Here is an 18,124-nt window from a genome sequence, read left to right as displayed (position 1 = left end):
GGAACTGGCGGCGAGAAAGTTGAGAAGCGGCAGTGAACCGGGTAAGGTTCTGATGATCAGAGAAAACAAGAGTGGGAATATCAGGGTCGGCAGCCATCAAGTAATGACGCCAGGCGGTAAAGGAATCGACAATGGCGAGGAGCTCTTTGTCGTGAGTGTCATAATTCACCTCGGCGGGACGGAATTGCCGAGAGTGAAAAGCAACGGGGTGAAGAGCGCCGTCAGGGTCAAACTGAGAAAGGACGGCACCCAAAGCAAAGTCAGAAGCATCGGGCTCGATGACAGCGGGTTTAGAGAAATCAAAGTATCGAAGAATAGGTGCGGAAGTGAAGGAAAGTTTAAGAGAATCAAAAGCCTCTTGGGCCTCGGGAGACCAAGAGAAGGTGGAGGATTTGGTAGTGAGGGAAGTCAAAGGACGAGCAAGTGCGGAAAAGTCCTTGACGAAGCGGCGGTAAAAGTTTGCGAAACCAATAAAGACTTGGATATCGCGAGCAGAAGAGGGAACAGGCCAAAGGGAAACGGCCTCGACCTTGGCAGGGTCCATTTTGATGCCATCGGCAGAAATGATCATGCCGAGAAAGTCAACTTCAGAAAGGTCAAAAGAACACTTGGCCGGATTGACCTTAAGGGAGTGTTCACGAAGGCGAGAGAGAACAAGCTTAACATGCTCCTCATGCTCCTGGGGATCTTTTGAGAAGATCAGGATGTCGTCAAGATAAATGACAACACAGACACCAAGGAGGTCCGAGAAGATGTCGTTCATAAAAAACTGAAAAGCAGCGGGGGCATTCGAAAGACCAAAGGGGATAACATTGTACTCAAATGAGCCAGATTTGCAAACAAAAGCAGTCTTCCACTCATCGCCCTTCTTGACACGAACCAAGTGGTAAGCATCAGGAAGGTCGAGGTGTGAGAAGACGCGGGCAGAAGGAAGTTTATCCAGAAGATCCTGGAAGAGGGGAAGTGGGTAACGGTTCTTCTTCGTGATGGCATTGAGGCCTCGGTAGTCGACGCAAAGGCGAAGACCACCATTGGGCTTCTTCACGAAGAAGCAGGGAGCACCAACGGGAGAAGAGGATTTGGAGATCCAACCACGTGCGAGGGCGTTGGTCAGATACTCCGAAAGAGCAGATTCCTCGGCCGGGGACAAAGGATAGACTTTCCCCGGCTTTGGCAAACGAGGTTCCTTTCCATCCTCGGTCCGTACAAACTCAATGGACAAGTCATACGGACGCTGAGGAGGCAAGGAAGAAGGAGGGTCAGACTTGAGGCTGAAAACGTCGCCAAACTCATTGTATTTGAGTGGGACGCCTCGAGAGTCAACAGGGGTGCCAGACTCGGCATACACCTTCGTCGTGAGCACGGACCTTATCGACACCGTAGGATACGTCTCCGGCGAAGGAGGACGGATATCCATTTGGGCAGCGAAAATGTCGAGCTTGTCTTCCCGTGCAAGACGGAGAAGACTCGCCGCATTAACGAGCTCAATGTCGGGTGAAGATAAAGCCGTTGGCTCTTCAGAAAGCGAAGCAGAGTCAAGGCGGGAAGAAAGGGAAGGCGAAGTGCCAAAGGAGGGAACCGGTGTAAGGGACGGACCGGAGGGAGGAGGAGTCAAAGGCGAAGTGCCCGAAGGGGGAGGCGAGGAGCCGGAAGCGGACGGAGTGTCCAAGGAAGAAGCAGAGACATCCGCGAGGATGTGTCCATCAGCAAGGCAAGAGGGATCGGAGAATGAAAGGGAGAGGGACTTCCAATTAACAACTGGATTATGCAAGCGCATCCAGGGAAGACCAAGAGTGATGGGAGTGGTGGAGAGTCGAGTCACAAGAAAAGAAATCGACTCGGTGTGGGAACCAATGGTCAGAGTCAAAGGCGCGGTTTGGAAACGAATGAAACCGGCCGAAGAACCATCAGCAAGGGAAACGGAGTAAGGAGTAGAAAGAGGGATAAGAGAGAGTTTATGGAGATCGGCAAAGGCAGGATCAATGAGGGCAAGAGCGGAACATCCATCATCAATAAAAACAGAAAGGGAGATGGAGACCGGGCCAGAAAGACTCATGACGATAAGAGTGGCCGGAAGAAGAAGCTTATCGTCCGATAGTGACGAGTCAGAGGGGGAAGATGTTCGTATCGCCGAACAGACCACCTCGCTTACTTGCGAGGTGCTGCTCGGCTGTGAGCATTTCCCGAGTTCCGTTTGACCAGAACCGGGCACTGCTGAACATCGCGACTGCCGGGACAAGACTTTTCCCCGCAGTACAAGCAGAGACCCTGCTCACGACGTCGCTTTTTCTCGACGTCGGAGAGCTTAGCAGGGCGGACCGAGACAGAGTCAAGGTCCATGGGAGTGGGTGCAGAAGAGGAGGAAGAAGAAACATGCGCGGGAGAATGGTGGTGATGGGGAGCAGAGCGAGAAGAAGGAGGAGGAGGTTGGGAACGGGAGGAGACCTTGAGACGATGGAGGGCATCGTCGTACTCGACCGCTGCCTTGATCAACTCGGGCAAGGAAGCGGGAGCGGGGCGGAGACCGATGAGGTGGAACTTGACCTCAGACTTCAAACCCTCCTTGAAGAAGTGCATCTTGGTGGGTTCGTCAGTCTGGACGCGGGCGGCGAGCTGGACGAAGCGGGTGGCGAAGGCTTGGCAGGACTTGAGCTGGACCAAGCGTTTGAGGTCGTTCAAGGCCTTATCTTGCGAGGAGGCCGTGTCCTCACCGAAGGTCGACTTGAGGGCAACTTCAAAATCCGCGAAGGAAGCCGGGAAGCGGTTGGCCATATAAAAGGCGGCCTCGTACCATTTGAAAGCTTCGCCGCGGAGGAAGGAGGTGGCATAAAGGACCTTCTGGCGCTCGGGCGCAAAGAAGGCAGGATCGGCGAGGAAGACGAGGTGGCACTGGGCGAGGAAGGCCGTCGTCTCGTCGCGGGAACCTAGGAACTCCTTGGGCTTGTTCACCTGGTAGACTTGGCGGGGAGCGGCGGCGGGAGCTTGCAGATCTTGGATCTGACGATGGAGAGCAGCGTTCTGGGTCATGAGGGCGTTCATACGCTCCTCCATGCGCGCCAGGTACGCATTGAGATCTGCCGGGGGTGCAGCAGGCTCAGCCATCGGATCGACGAGGGAAAGAGAGGCGAAAGAAGAAGAAAGGCCGGGAAGCCAAGAGGGAGCGTTCAAAATGATGTTAGAGTCCAAAGGGGACTCAACGGCAAAAGAAGAAGTGAGCTCGAAGTGAGCTCAGGGAAAGCAAGGGTAGAGTCCGAAGTGGACTCGGAGAGGGAGCGAGGGAAGCAAAGATCCGTTCAAGATAAGACTTGTCTCGAAATGAGACGTGAGGAACACTCAGAGAATAAAGTAGAAGGCACTTTATTTAGTCCTATTTTGAACGCTAAGGTTCGACTACACATCGCGGGGGTCAGGCTATTTATAGACAAGTCCGGACTTGGCAGCGAAGGGCGGCCAAGGGAGGGAAAAGTGGGCGATCGAGCAGGGCGAAGGGGGCGATGCACGAACGAGGGCCGAGAAGGACCACCGAGACAGGCAGAGAACCAAAGCGAGAGAGGCGCAAGCAAAAGCGAAGCACCTGGCAGGAGAAACGTGCAAAGGCGAAGCAATGTGACTCAACGTCCAAGAAGCGGATTGGTCAAGTATAAGGTTGGGGCAAATGCATGCGAGATGAACAAGAGATCGGGGCGGTCAGGCAGGTCATGAGTCACCGGTGGGGGGACACATGACCGGCAGCCGAATTGCAACCAATCGCAGCAAGGCGCGTGCACAAACAAACCGGCGCGTGCGAAGAAGACAAAGGAAGCGGAGCAGCACGGGAAAACGGAAGTGCGGAAGGAGCGGAAAAGACAGGCAAAAGGCGGAAAATCGGAGGGGAACTGCAAGGCTACACACAAACAAACAGAAAGGCAAAAGAATAGCCAAGTGTGCAGTTAAAGTGGAGAACAAGCAGGAGCTATCCCTAACAATAGGTTGCCAAGAATGGCGAGGCATGTGTTGACGAGTTCTCGAGGTTATTGTAAGAGAACTCGGCCAACGGCAGCAGCTCGGCCCAGTCATCTTGCTGATACGACGTGTAACAGCGCAGGTATTGGTTGATGACCTGGTTGACCCTCTCAGTCTGTCCATCGGTCTGGGGATGGAAGGCCGTGGACAGACTGGTTTGGATCCCGAGCTGCGTGCAGAGTGCCTTCCAGAACCGAGAGGTGAACTGACTTCCTCGGTCTGAAACCACTGTGTCGGGGAGGCCATGGAGACGAAAGACATTGTCGAGGAACAGTGACGCAGTCTCCTCCGCCGACGGCAGTGAACGCCAGGACATAAAGTGTGCCATCTTTGTGAGGCTGCATACCACCACAAAGATGCAGGTGTGACCCTTGGACTTTGGCAGATCAGTGATAAAGTCCATGGTCAGTGTCCCCCAGGGTCGATCGGCTGTCTGGAGTGGCAACAGGAACCCAAACGGCTTGTGTCGCGGAGCTTTCGAGCGTGCACAGGTGTCGCACGTCGAGACGTACTCTTTGACATCTTTCCGATAGGTTTGCCACCAAAACTGTCGCGATACCAGAGCCAGAGTCCGTCGGATGCCTGGATGACCCACAGCGACTGGGTCATGGCACGACTTGAGCGCCGGAACTCGGCACGACTCTGGGACCACAATCCTGTTCTGGAAGGTGAGGTACTGGCCATTCCAGACGAACTTCGGGTCACGACGGTATTTGTCTAGACCGGGATCCCGAGCCTGCTCTTCGGCTATGAGCTGCAGCAAATCCACAGGGTCACTGCGACTTGCAACCGAAGAGCGGGCGTCTCTGCTTCGGAGCACGCGTATCACCGCGGCAGGATCGAGAAGCAGAGGCGGATCCCTCGACACGGAGGCCGACGAAGGGATGTAGTCCGAGCGACGAGACAGGGCATCGGCCTTGCCGTTCCTCGCACCAGGACGGTACTGGATGCGGATGTCGAACCGAGACAAGAACTGGGACCACCGTGCATGACGCTGGTTTAGGATGCGAGCCGTTGCCAGGTACTCCAAGTTCTTGTGATCGGTCAGAACGGCAACGGGATGCTGGGCGCCTTCGAGGTAGTGTCGCCACGCCTCGAAAGCCTCCTTGATCGCCAACAGCTCTTTCTCGTATATGCTGTAGTTACGTTCAGCATTCGAGAGTGTCCGCGAATGGAACGAGCAAGGATGAAGGCGATCATCAGCACCCCGCTGGGAGAGCACGCATCCAAGCGCAAAGTCCGACGCATCTGACTCTACGACGAACGGCTTGGATGGGTCCGGATGCACCAGAACGGGCTCCGAAACGAAGGCATCCTTCAAGGATCTGAATGCTTTATCGGCTTCGCGGGACCACTGGAAGCCATGCGTCTTCCGGAAGAGCCGAGTCATGGGCCCCGCGATCTTTGCGTATCCATCGATGAAGCGTCGATAGAAGTTCGCAAACCCGACAAAGGATCGAAGATCCGAGATGTTGCGCGGTATGGGCCAATCCAAGATCGCAGAGAGCTTGGATCGCTCCATACCGATGCCCTCGGGCGAGACCATGAAACCAAGGAACGAGACCGAGGTTTTGGAGAACTCGCACTTCTCCAGCTTGCAATACAGCTTTGCAGCTCGGAGCTTCGAGAGGACCTGCTTGACGTGCTCTACATGCTGCGACGGATCAGCACTGTAGATCAAGATATCGTCAAGATACGCAATTGCGAACTGGTCCAACTCGGTGCGCAGGACGTCGTTGATGAAGTGCTGGAACGTCGCTGGCGCGTTGGTGAGCCCAAAGGGCATCACCAAGTACTCGAAGTGCCCATATCGAGTACGGAAAGCTGTCTTCCACTCGTCCCCGGAGCGGATGCGCAGCAGATTGTAGGCTCCACGAAGGTCCAGCTTAGTGAACACCTTCGCGCCTCGAAGTCGGTCCAGCAGCTCGCCGATCAGCGGTAAAGGGTAACGGTTCTTTACCGTGATACCGTTCAGTGCGCGGTAGTCAACGCAAAGACGAAGTGAGCCGTCCTTCTTCTTGACGAAGAGGATTGGTGAGCCTGCTGGGGACGACGAAGGACGAACGAATCCCTTGGCAAGATTCTCGTCGAGATAGTCACGCAGAGCGTGAAGTTCGGGCTCGGACAGTGAGTACAGAGGCCCGAACTTTGGCGACTTGCCCGGCTCCAAGTCAATGGGGCAGTCATAAGGGCGATGCGGAGGCAAGGAGTCAGCTTCCTGTTTAGAGAAAACAGACAGGAAGTCCTTGTACTCCGCAGGCACTTCGACAGTCGCAGTGCTCGGCTCGTCAGTGGGCAGGACATGGACCTGAAAGATGGTCAGGGGTTGCGTTCCATGCCTGCATGCATCCAAAGACTCGCGCATCGAGCGGTAATCAATGCTGCAGACGCGGAGAGGAGCGTCCGAGCTGAGAGGAGGGGCGTGGACAAGGTCAGAATAATGTTCGACGGTTACTTTATTCTGAACAATGTCCGAAGAACAAACAACAGGAGGAGGTACATCAAGGAGGGAAAGAGAACTGACAACAGAAGAAGGGGTTTGGGAAGAGCGAAGGGGTTCGGGAGGAACAAGACAAGAAGGGGAAGACGAAGGTGGGAGCGTAGGAGAGGAGCTTAGATCAATCAAAGGAGTGGAATCATCAAGAAGGGGAGTGACATTGGAGGAAGTGGAGCAAGACGAAAGAGAAGTAGTGCATGGAGAGGGGTCGGAATCAACAGAAGGAGGGAGACAAAGAAGACCGCGAGACCAGACAATCTTGGGCTCGGCGGTGCGCAACCAAGGAAAGCCAAGGATAAGTGGTTGATGTGGAGACCTGATCACATCGAACCGAAGGCGTTGCGAGACGTCCCCGAGAATCACCTCGAGTGGAGCAGTCTCGCGGAGGATGGGGCCAGACGACAGCGGCTTACCATCCACGCCTTCCACTGCCAAGGGCGAAGCCTTGGAGCAGGTGGGGACAGAGTGTCGAGCAACAAAGTCCTCGTCGATAAAGTTGCCAGAGGCACCAGAATCGACAAGTCCTTCGCACGACAGAGAATCACCAGAAGGAAGACGAACAGCGACGGGAACAACCAACGAGCAACGACGAACAGACGAAACACAAGACTTTGGTTCGGTACCAGCTTCGGCACCAGGGTTGCGGCTAGCACAGACAGTTAACTTTGCCGAGGGTTGGCAGGACAGCTCAGGTATTTGCACCTGTGGATGAGGTGCAGTTCCCAGTGACACCAGAGGTGCCACGGGTACTATGCCAGAGCTGAGAGTGTCCGCCGGTCCAGAGGCAAGGCGAAGCTGTCCGCACATCACTGCTTCCCCAGTACTTACCAAAGGCACCTTACCAATGTCTTCACTTTCGGAAGGCGGTGGGCACGGCTCCGGTTCAAGGCCTTCACTTAGAACCGGGCCTGGTCGTTTCCCGAACTGAAGTCTTGCACTTCTCCATCTTCGTAAACGATGGTGCGGATGATCCTCGGGCCGGGAGGTCCAGGGGGCGGTCCGGTAGCTCTGGTAGATCCAAACTTGACGGGGCAGTTTCGTACCAAGTGGCCCTTCTTGCCACAGTACAGGCAGAGTCCAAAGCGGCGGCGGCGTTGTTTCTCCTCGGCGGTCAGGGGTCCAGAGACGGCAGAGTCCACTTGCATGGGCTCGGAAACAATGTAGGAGGGGTGCGGCGGAGCGAGGACGGGCGCGGGAGCGATGGCGGGAACGGCAGCGGAGGCGGAACCAAAGGCGAACTGGGAAGACCGGTAGCGGGCAGGCGTGCTTCGGCGCTCTTGACGGCGCTCGCGGATTCGTGCATCGAGCTCGTTACAAAGCTCGATGTACTCCTCCAGATCTCGTGGCAGAGGGCGAACTCGCGAAAGTTCGTCTCTGACATCATCCGACAAGCCAAGTCGGAAGAACGAGATCTTTGCACCGTCGTTCCAAGTCGTATCGGCGGCAATACGAAGGAACTCGGATGCATAGACTGCGCACGGGCGGTTGCCCTGAGACAGTGTGGTGATCACTGACTCGGCAGTCCTGGCCCGATCAGGGTCGTCAAACACTTTGGAAAAGCGTTCTAGGAAATCGCCAAAAGAGTTGAGTCGGGGATCACCCATCTCAAGCATCGGAGTCGCCCACTGGAGAGCCGGTCCAGTGAGCAGACTAATGACGAATCCGACCTTAATCGGGTCAGCAGGGAACCGGTGGGGCTGCATTCGTATATACAGTTTGCACTGATTTACGAATGCCCGGAACCCTTGCCGGTTACCGTCGTAACGGTCCGGCATCTGCACGCTGTACCCAGCGGCAGGAGCATCGCGAGCTGTCCGGAGCTCGGCGAGCTCGGCCTCCAAGGCACGGAGGCGGTCCACGAGGGCAGGATCCATGGCGGGACTGGGACTGGGACTGGGAAAAAAAAAAAAAAAAGCGAGGAGGTTCAAGAACAGGAGAGCGAAGAGGGCTCAGACACAAGTGTGCTTGAGGTTCGGACAGGACTAGGAAAGGGGCGGGGCTAGGAGCGGAAGATACCAAGCAGGTGGTATCAGTAGAAGAGAGTTCGAACAAAGTGTAAGGAGTGAACAAGCGCAAGGACGAAGACCAAGTGCTTGGTATGAGCTTTATTAGCTTTTAGCCCCGAACACCAAAGAACAAGTTTTGTTCGAACTGGTGTTCAACATAGGCTCAGACATGCAGGGCTATTTATAGACCGGGAGAAGGTCGAGGGGCAAAAGTGGGCGAGAAGGGTGGAGCATCACAGAGAAGCGAGAAGGGGGTGCGAGAGTGGCTGGTGTGCAAGCGAGAGAGGCTTGGCACAGCCCGGGGACATGTGCCGAGCGGTGGGGGAGGCAGGAAACCAGTAGACGCGGGTGGCAACGGCGCGTGCTCATGCATGGGGGCAAACAAACACGTGGGGACTCATGATTGGTGCGGAGGGCGAGAGCATGCGGGACAATCTCATTGGTCCGTTGTGATGCTGGTCATCACAAGAGGTTGCCGCCCATGTCTGCGTAGACGTCGCTACTGGTACTGTCGCTGCTCCGCATGATGTTGATCACGGGGCCGGTGTAGGTGGTCGTGAGCAGGAAGAGTGCATATGCACCCGAGCAGTTGCTCTTGGCCGTCGATGACACCTGGTCCAGAATGCACATCTCCGAGACCGGAGCCGGTTGCTGCGGGATGTTGCTCGTGAACGAGGACGGACTCGCGACGACGCTGTAGATGGTGCGGGTCGAGTTGGTCAGCACCGTGTCTGAGCTGTAGTTGTCGCTGCGGAAGAGCACGGTGCTCGATGTGTTGATGCACGAGAAGATCAGACCCGCCGTCGACCCTGTGCTGTTCCAGCAGAGAAACTCAAACACATTGAGTCCCGGCACGAGCGTGACCGCAATCTTGGTGTACTGCGCGCCGTAATACCACTTGGTGGATCCGACGAGGATCTTGTTCTGGTAAATGAGACTGGCATCGTCGACGATCGCATAGAGTGTGGCACTCACATTCGACGTGCTGGTGTTGCTGTAGCTCACGATAAAGTTGATAATCACATAGTTCGACGCACTGGTCGCTGCACTCGTCGTGTTCCAGAGCCAGCGCGCTGACGAGTCGGGCATCTGGCTCGACGTGAGCAACCACGGACTCATGTTCCAGGCACCAAGATCGCGGGCATAGAACCCTTCGTCACCAGGGCTGCTACCCCATGTGACACTGGTCGAGAATGATCCCGTGTTGTTGAGTCCACAGAGGGCAGCCGCCTGGCCACCGTAGAACTGAGAGAGCTTGACTGCACCACTCGAGCTCACTCCGGGTGCTGCTGTTCGCAGCTGGCTGAACGAGAAGGTGCGGGGCGTGAAGATGAGCGAGAGTCTGTCAAACCACACCTGCATGGTCTGCGTCGAGCCGCACTGCGCCACAGCGTTGAAATACGTCCCCATACCCGTCGCCGTCGTGGCATAGCTCGAGTCGCTCCAAGTCAGGACGGCGCTGCCAGAGACATAGACGACCCATGTGTTGGTGGCCTGGTAGTTGTAGATGATCTGGAGACTGGTCCAGGTGCTCGCGGATATGCCGCTCAGTCCGGTGGAGCTGTAGGCCACGGCCGTGCCGCTCTTGATGATATACACCCCAGCACCCGAGTACGACCCGCTCGAGAAGCTGCTGTTGTAGTTGAAATACACTGCGACACTACCGCTGGTGAGTGTGGCACCCGAGGAACTGGAGCCAAAGATGAAGAACCAGCCGTTGGCAGGGGTCGACCCCACATACCAAGCACCACACTCGAATGACATGTACGAGTACTTGCCGACCGGGACAGCGGACGAGTAATAGTACCCGGTCTGGTTGGTAGCTGTACCCGGAATCATTTCGGCTTGTATGTACGGATCGTACTGGCTGCCGGCTGGCTGTGTCGCAACGCCCGCGATGGTCAACAAGCTGTACCAGTTGAAGAAATTGAAGAGCGTCTGCACGGGTGAGCCATAGGTGACCAGCTTGATGTTGCGGAAGTATTGGTTTGTCGAGGCACCGTATCCCATCGATGCGACACCCCAGTAGCTTCCAGAAGCTGACAGGAATGCGGTGTGGTTTGGATCGGAGTAGGTGTACAGGAGCGATGGTGTGGTCGGGGCACCGCTTGTGCCAATCGAGATGGCCCATGTGTTGTTGGGGCTGCGGTTGTAGACGATCTGGACTGAGTACCAGGTCCCGCTGCCGACGGTGGCGCTGGTGTTGACCCAGACCTTGGATGCCGTGGTGCTGTTGGTGACTCGCCGTGTTGCAGTGGTGTCGTAAAAGTGGATACCCTGTCCCTGGGTGCTGCCGGACCAGATCTCAAAGTTGAACCCACAGGCCGGCGCCGCGAACGAACTCGATGGATTCATGATCGCCGACGTGTTGCCAAAGAAGATATTGGAGCTGTCGGCACTTGCGTTGTCTGTGGAGATCTGGAAGGTGAGCGTGAATGACGCATAATCCTGCACACGCAGCTGCTGTGAGATGCCGGTCATGCTCGAGGTGATCGAGCTGGATGTCATCTGCACCTGGCGAGTCGGGTCACTGCCGGTGATCGTAGGTGTGTACGAGCCGCTCAGAACACCTGTGCTCATCTTGCTGTACCATGTGTATTCGTTAACGGGCACATCGGGCGGATAATACTCTCTGGCCACCTGCGATGCTGCTATGGAACCAGACGTTTGAAGGACCATCTTGAGCTCTGACAAGGGGCGTAGATGAAAAAAATCCCAAGTACACCTCAGTCAAACACAGCCACCAGACATGCCCAAATCCACAACCAAAAAGTACAGCGCAAGACGCCAAACAAAGCACAGATCAAGACGATCTCGAACACATCGTGGTGGCAAGGATTTCAAGATCTCTGGTGAACGCGCTCGTTCCAAAGCTGAAGCAAACCCCACCAAGAAGGCCACCCAGGAACCCAGTGATTGCGGCTGCAAGATCATGAAACCAGAGACAGGTGACTTTTGTGGTGATTCTGTTGTCGAAGGCACTGCATACTGCACTGATCATCTCAAGAAGCAGTTCCACGTGGAGATCAAGGGCAAGTTCCCCTTTGGAATGCGCATGTACGCCACAGGGCCAAGTTCGAGGATTGCATTTGAGAAGGACGCTGTCATCATCCACTGCGACAACCAAGGCATCTGTGCTCGTCTGGGACTCGGTGGCGCAGCCCTTGACGATTGGGACCCAAGCTTTTGCACGTCTAGCATGGATGTTCTCATTCGACAGAGCAGCGACAAGGATGAAATCAATGCTCGCTACGTGAACTGGAAGAGCGAAAATGAACTGGTTCTCAAGGCCACCAAGACCATTTACTGGTGGCGATGAGATCGTGGCCGACTTCACCGAGCTGATCGACCTGGCCGACGAGGACGACAAAGTGTCACGCACCCTGCTCACGAGTGACGTTTTCATTCTGCTCGATGGTCCAGCCATCTTTGGAGACGACCCCAGAGAAATGGAGAAAGTTGGCGCTGTATTTGAAAAACTCATCAAGAAACACAAGCATGTCTTTGTACAATTGGGTCATGACATTGGAGCAAATGACATGAGGGATCTTCTGCGCGAAGCAGGTCACAAATTCAAAATTCTCAATCTCGACGATCACCCCTATTTGTATCGTTACATTCTGGACACGTATGGCGATGCATCTGGGGTGCTGTTCATTGATGGGAAACCACAAAACATGGCAGAGCTCTGGGTGAGCACAAATGCAAAGCTCGATGGCTCACAGAAGAAGAGCAAGAGTGGCAAAAACGGGGGGCGTCATCCCAAAAGCAAAACCAGGAACTCTGTGGGTGGCTCTCGTTTCAGAGGACGCCATCATAGTCGTCGGAAGACTCGTCAATATCGAGCAAGCCGGCGTTGAGTTCGTTGCTGGCATCGAAGCGAATGTGCTGCGCACTCGGGGGAGGGTTGCGGATGATCCGGGTGGTGCGGCGAACGACGACTCGCGAGGGATTATCATGGGTCGTGGTCGTGGTTGTGGTTGTCGTGTTGGCAGGGACACTGTTTGTAGGAGCGACGGCAGTGAACGGCGCCAATATATCGAGCTGCGGGGACATGTAGCTGTCAAAGGTCAGTGCAAGCGTGCTCGTGGTTGGAGGTGACTGGGAAGTCGCAGGCATGCCCGGTGTGGTAGCAGCTCCGCTTCCGTCACCGGCTCCGGTTGTAGTCACAGTTGTAGGGGGAGAGTTAGCGACTCGGCTCAGGACTGTGCTGAAGATCCTCATGACGTCGGCGGACTGATCTGCACCGATATCGATACCAACATGGACGGTACGATCACCAGACATGCACTGGAGCCAATTGTACAGCATATCGATATCATTCGAGGTGACCGCATGACCGCGCTCCATCGGAGTGAGATGCATCAGGCCAGAATTGAGACTCAAGGTGACCAAATCCAACATCAGTCGCACAAGGGCAGGTGAGTGAGCCAGTGGATCGGTAGTGTTCATCCAACTCATCTCACGGGTCATATCCCGGAGCATCTCGATGTTTCGCATGCAGACACGGAGGCGGTTGTAGAGATGCTTGCGTGTGCGATGCCAGGCGCGGTACATCTGGGTGTCGTTGTAGAAGCTGGTTCTGCAAATGACACACTTGTACGAGCCCTCGACCAGGACTTTGTAGCATGGGCGGCACACGAAATGGGTGCAGCCAGCGAATTGGTTGACGGACGTGACATCCCTCATACAGATCGGGCAGGACTGGGCGGTTTCAAGCTTGACCTCTGGCATCGTGAATGCGTGTTTCGTTGTCGGACCCACGCGAGTTCTACAGATATATAGTATTTTTTCCTTTAGAGTTTTTCTCCAACACTGTCGAGGAGACAGCCAGCATACTGCCCGTACCACTCCGACAGAGATTTGCGCCCAATGGCCACACCGGGTTGACTCTTGCGCGGCCACGAACACCTCTTGGCAACCATCGAACAACTTGTACCCACCCTGGTCTTCGATGCCAGAGTATCGGACGGCTTACCATGGCCACTTGACACACCCCCGCGAAGCTGTGACATCAATCTTTTCTTTCCGGACACTGGTCGCCCTTTCTTACTACTCAAAGACCCTTTCGATGGTCGCGTTCTGGTTTTACGCACATGGGAGTGTGTACTGCCGCCTTTTCGGGTCTTGGAGACCTGTGTCTTGCGGCGCTGCTGCTTGGTCTTGCTCTTCTTGTTGGTGGATCCGGTGTTCTTTCGTACAGTGAGTCTCATTGTTTCACAGGTTGTACTGCCTTTGGTTGCTCAAAATTTTCTGCCAACGTCGTTGATGTTGTCAAAGAAAAGCTCGCGGAAGGTGGATATATCGTCGTCGTATATGATCTTATGGTTGATTTCATTCAGAGACGCCCCCATCAAGCAGACCTGCAGGACAAAATAGATTGCATAGACGCCACACTCACTGTCACCAGATTGATGAGCGGTGGTGTTGTATCGACATATACCACAGTGTTGATCGATGAACTCCTGTATGAAGCGATGGCGCCGGTATTTTGGATACTGGCTGGGGAGCTTTCCCGTCGAATCGAAAAACTCACCGTACCACAGCTGCTTTCGCTTGCTATACTGGATCACGAGGGCAACCCAGTGCTCACCTGGCTTGTCTGTCGGGTCGGTGTTGAACACAATCGCATTCTTGCGGGTGGGGTCGGGGTTGAATTTCAGCAACCCAAGCGCAAACCAGTCACATGGCAGTGCCCCCCAATACTTGAAATTTCCCAACTCGGCGTACTGCTTCAATACGTTGTCTATGTGCATCGTCCAGAGCCAGCTCTTGGGCGGTGCAGGACGAAAGACGGTCTTTTGCATCTTGCGGAGCATTCGCTTTTCTTCCTGCGCGAGCACAAGTTGCGGATAGAGTTGCAGTGCGCGCCGGAGCCAATATCGTTGATCCTTGTCGGGAAAGGTTTCTTGCAGCTTGGCGATCGCATCGGAGCGCGTTCGAAAGCGGTCATGTCCTTCGTTGAAGATTCGTAGAAGCAATTGGAGCTGCTCGTCCGAATAGCAGCTATATTGGTCACCATTGGATGTCGGGGCACAGCTCGAGCATATGGCGAAATCTGGCACGATGGTCTCGTCGGCAGTGGTGTCGTGCTCAAACAGAGTGTCTTCGTCGGTCATTGATGCGGTAGACTGGAGAGAGGCTGCGAAAAAAACGCAGTAAGGACATTTTTCTAGAGCATGGGTATACACTACCCTTCCAGTCTCTGGATTCAGCATGTCGTTCCCCGTGTGTCGCTGGCTTCTGCTTCTCCCCGAAATCGTCCAGGCACATGGTGTCTGCCCTCTGCTCGACCCTGCCTACCAGGGCACCGATACACTCCAGAGATGGCTCGAGTTATCCCAGTATCGCGACGGCTTTGACCGCTATGTGAACCAGACACACCTTCGGTCCATCGAGCGCGACCACAAGAGCTTGCTGACCGTGTTCAACCAAAAGATGGATTCCCTGTTGAGCGAGACCTGTCAATTGTCGATGGAAATGATCGAGGACATGGTCTCCAAGCACAAGCGCGGCAAGCACTATCGAGCAAAGAAAGACGAGCTCATACGCACCTTTGGGGTCGTCCATGAATTCACTGGCCTTGATGTCACCACACTCCTTGGCGTCCGCTCCATCATTGTTCCGTCCTCTGGCATCGAGCCAGACGCGCATATGAAGGAGATGCTTGACGCGTTGCTCGACCAGCAGTATCGCATTTTGCAGGAGAGGAACCACGTCATGTCGATACAGAAGGGATGCGAGATAGAGCTCGAAAAACTCGAGGCCGGGGGATTCTGCTTGAATCAGCACCAGGGCCGCTATTTCAAGCGCTGGACACAGCTCTCGCTGACACAGAAACTCGAGCGCATATCCGCCTTCTACCAGGGCGTCATCCCTGCGCCACACACCGATCGTTCCTGCCTGGATACGGCCGATATCAAGTGGAACTCCAAGCTCGGTATCATCGAGTCCATCGCCATACCCGAGACAGCGCCCGGGGAAACCACACCGCCTCCGAAGAAGAAGCGCAAGACCACCAAGACCAGGACCGCTGTGGTAGATGCCGCTGCAGCACTCACCGGCACCAATACGATCGTCCTGGGCAACAATGAACTGGCCATGCAGAAGAAGGCAGAAATCCGCAATGTCAACGAGATCCTACTGTGGTGCATTCTCCAGGGTCTGGGCATCGACAAGGCCGCTCCAAAGGTCGAACCAGAGTTCCGTGCCTATGCCCAGAAGGTCTACACAAAGATGCGCAACGCCATCATCAATCGAAACATCCAGGACGAGTGAATGAGTGTGTGGGATCAAGCACCGACTGCGATTGCGTCTGTTTGTTTTTTTCTACACCCATTGGTATCAATACACCTCATGTCCCTCACTCCACCCAATCGCATCAACATTGACTCTTCGTTGCGCTACGGGTCCTTCCTTCCCGACCGCAAATGGTGCAGCCCGCTTCTCGACAACAATACCATGCCCGAGCACATGCATGTCCCCGATGCCCGAGTGACCCAAATCATTCCCGAGGCACTCTGGCTGCACAATTCGTGCGATCGTGTCACGCAGGTGCCAATCATTGCCGGGAACCCTCAGGCATCCGTATCCCGCAGCCCTGGCATCTCCACCTCGCTCATGTCCTCGGACACTCGGGTCTACAGCTCATCTAAATACAATCCAGACACCAGCGGTGGCTATGGTTACATGGGTGCGAACACTCTTCCCTTTGGCACAAACCGCGTCGGCTCTGGCCCTGGCTCTGGAGCACCTGGATCCAGTTCGGGTTCGGGTTCGGGTGCACCCAGCGGTGGCTATGTCTCTCTGGATTACAGCAATGTCTCATATGCGCCAAAGAAGCAGCTCCCGGATGCATCCACCGTCTTCAAAAACACACAGTGGTGGTCTAATACCCCTTATGCGGCCGGTGCACCCAGTGCCAGCGGCAGTGTTTTTGATCCTTCCAAGGCACCCATCGTCCTCAATGATCCCACCAAACCATTCCCCACCGTCCCACTGACATACACAATCGCACCGTCAACGCTGGATTCAGACGGTAATGCTATATTCGACAAGAGCAGCTTGTGCTGAATGCTGTTTTTGTGCACACAGACAAACTCAGCTCCATTCCCTCGTGCCCCAGGCGCTGGGTGATGTGCGATTCGAACCCAGCGTACCCAGGAATCAGGGTGACTCGCAGATATGCGAGCCCCCTCATGCCTGCCAGGTGCGAAAAATCAACGACATGATTTCCTCCAAGATCGAGGCGCTTGAGTTCCTTGCATTCACCCAGACTCGCAGGAATGTGGGTGATACTGTTGGCAAAGAGATTCAACTCGACCAGATGGGGTAGACTGGTGGACAGGTTGCTTGGAATCTTGGTGATTTGGTTGTGCGAGAGGTCGAGCACTTGCAGATTCACAGGAAGCAGACAGGCTTGCAGGACTCGGATGGCATTGTGGCTCAGGTCGAGCTCAGTGATGGTCTCGAACTCGTCTGACGACATGTCTGGGGTGGATGTGAATCGCAACTTGCTCAGGTTGAAAGTCCTGAGCGTGAAAATGCTCCCAGTGAGTGGGGTTTCGATTGCGTCGTCTCCTGGCAGGGAAGTCATGGCGAGATCTCTGGCACTCAGGGCTCCCCAATCAGCACCCGGAATTTATGATGGCGCTGGGCAGCGTCCAGCATGGCAAGCATCACGTCCTCGTTCGCTCGCTGCTCCTCATTGGTGTCGTATCGTTTCGCACAGTACGACTTGACCGCGAATCGCAAGGCACCCTTCAGCATGGCTGCCAGACTCGTGCGCGCCTGGTGATCCATCGCTTGAACGTGGCAAGCCAGGCGGGCAGCATAGTCATCTCCGAGCCCCTGGATTCCCGGCGAGGAGAGAAACGACGATGCGCGATGCTGAAAGTCTGCCACATGGGGGATGAGCATACCCTCCATGGTCAGCTGGAAGCTGTTCAGCAAGATGGTGTTGATGTAGCTATCCTGCTCATATTTCTCAATGACGCTTTCGCTGGCAAATGTGCTCAGGCACTTGTGCATCATGCGCTTGGCGAACAGCGTCTCGCACATGCGGAAATGGCGAAGCGTCTCCAGCAGCACACACTTTTTGAGCCACAGGGGGTCCGCGAATCGCGCGAGATGGCGATTGACCTCGGGATCCAAGAGGCCGCTCTTCTCGAGGCGCTTCGTGAGTCCACAGCCGAGTCTCGTGGCTGGCTGACTGAGGTCGTCGCAGATGGCTGGGATGTCCAGCACAAACATCCAAGCAAAGATGCGCTCCTGCACCTCCTGGGGAAGTGCCCAGAAAAGCTTGTGGAAGGATATAGACTGTGTTGTATTGCGGGACATGCTGCTCTTGTTTGGAGGACAAAAAATGTGTGCTCAAGAGGAGCTGGGGACAGGGGCTGGCGCTGGCACGGCCGCAGTGGCAGACGGATCCACGACCGCCGGCTGTGGTGCGACAGCACTGGGCTGGGCAGCGGCGACGGCGGCCGCGGGGGTCGGACTGGCAGTGGGCGGTTTCACCCGGACTGCGCTGGCTCCGGCGGCCGATGCACCACAGAACGTGGTCTTGTTGGTGTAGAAGAGATACCCGAGCCCGCCACCAGTCAAGAGGATAAAGATGATC

At 55.4% G+C, this 18,124-nt stretch overlaps 5 protein-coding genes across 5 annotated transcripts; 2 read left to right on the top strand and 3 right to left on the bottom strand.

The window, feature by feature from the left end:
- Positions 1–8,967: 8,967 nt before the first annotated feature.
- BJ171DRAFT_591628 (uncharacterized protein) lies at positions 8,968–11,085 on the bottom strand (the record flags this gene model as incomplete). Its single annotated transcript, XM_053114499.1, has 1 exon — positions 8,968–11,085. One exon carries the CDS (start codon positions 11,083–11,085, stop codon positions 8,968–8,970), a length of 2,118 nt encoding a protein of 705 aa, XP_052961609.1.
- Positions 11,086–11,362: 277 nt separating this feature from the next.
- Positions 11,363–12,325, top strand: BJ171DRAFT_574857 (uncharacterized protein; the record flags this gene model as incomplete). Its single annotated transcript, XM_053113727.1, has 2 exons — positions 11,363–12,197; positions 12,311–12,325. The coding sequence occupies exons 1-2, from the start codon at positions 11,778–11,780 to the stop codon at positions 12,323–12,325; spliced, it is 435 nt and encodes a 144-aa protein (XP_052961608.1). The 5' UTR covers positions 11,363–11,777.
- A 2,396-nt stretch (positions 12,326–14,721) lies between these two features.
- On the top strand, positions 14,722–15,783 carry BJ171DRAFT_591625 (uncharacterized protein; the record flags this gene model as incomplete). Its single annotated transcript, XM_053114498.1, has 1 exon — positions 14,722–15,783. One exon carries the CDS (start codon positions 14,722–14,724, stop codon positions 15,781–15,783), a length of 1,062 nt encoding a protein of 353 aa, XP_052961607.1.
- Positions 15,784–16,423: 640 nt separating this feature from the next.
- Positions 16,424–17,060, bottom strand: BJ171DRAFT_543463 (uncharacterized protein). The gene has a single exon (XM_053112991.1). The coding sequence runs from the start codon at positions 16,991–16,993 to the stop codon at positions 16,550–16,552; it is 444 nt and encodes a 147-aa protein (XP_052961606.1). The 5' UTR covers positions 16,994–17,060; the 3' UTR covers positions 16,424–16,549.
- Positions 17,054–17,762, bottom strand: BJ171DRAFT_543462 (uncharacterized protein). The gene has a single exon (XM_053112990.1). The coding sequence runs from the start codon at positions 17,755–17,757 to the stop codon at positions 17,119–17,121; it is 639 nt and encodes a 212-aa protein (XP_052961605.1). The 5' UTR covers positions 17,758–17,762; the 3' UTR covers positions 17,054–17,118.
- Positions 17,763–18,124: the final 362 nt, after the last annotated feature.

Source organism: Polychytrium aggregatum (genome assembly GCF_025602895.1).
Source record: "Polychytrium aggregatum strain JEL109 chromosome Unknown BJ171scaffold_155, whole genome shotgun sequence".
Taxonomy (NCBI): Eukaryota; Fungi; Chytridiomycota; class Chytridiomycetes; order Polychytriales; genus Polychytrium; species Polychytrium aggregatum.
This window is presented reverse-complemented; position numbering and strand designations above follow the sequence as displayed.

Excerpts from the sequence above, each read along its gene's own strand:
- BJ171DRAFT_543463 (XM_053112991.1), bottom strand. The coding sequence starts at position 16,993 with ATGTCGTCAGACGAGTTCGAGACCATCACTGAGCTCGACCTGAGCCAC.
- BJ171DRAFT_543462 (XM_053112990.1), bottom strand. The coding sequence starts at position 17,757 with ATGTTTGTGCTGGACATCCCAGCCATCTGCGACGACCTCAGTCAGCCA.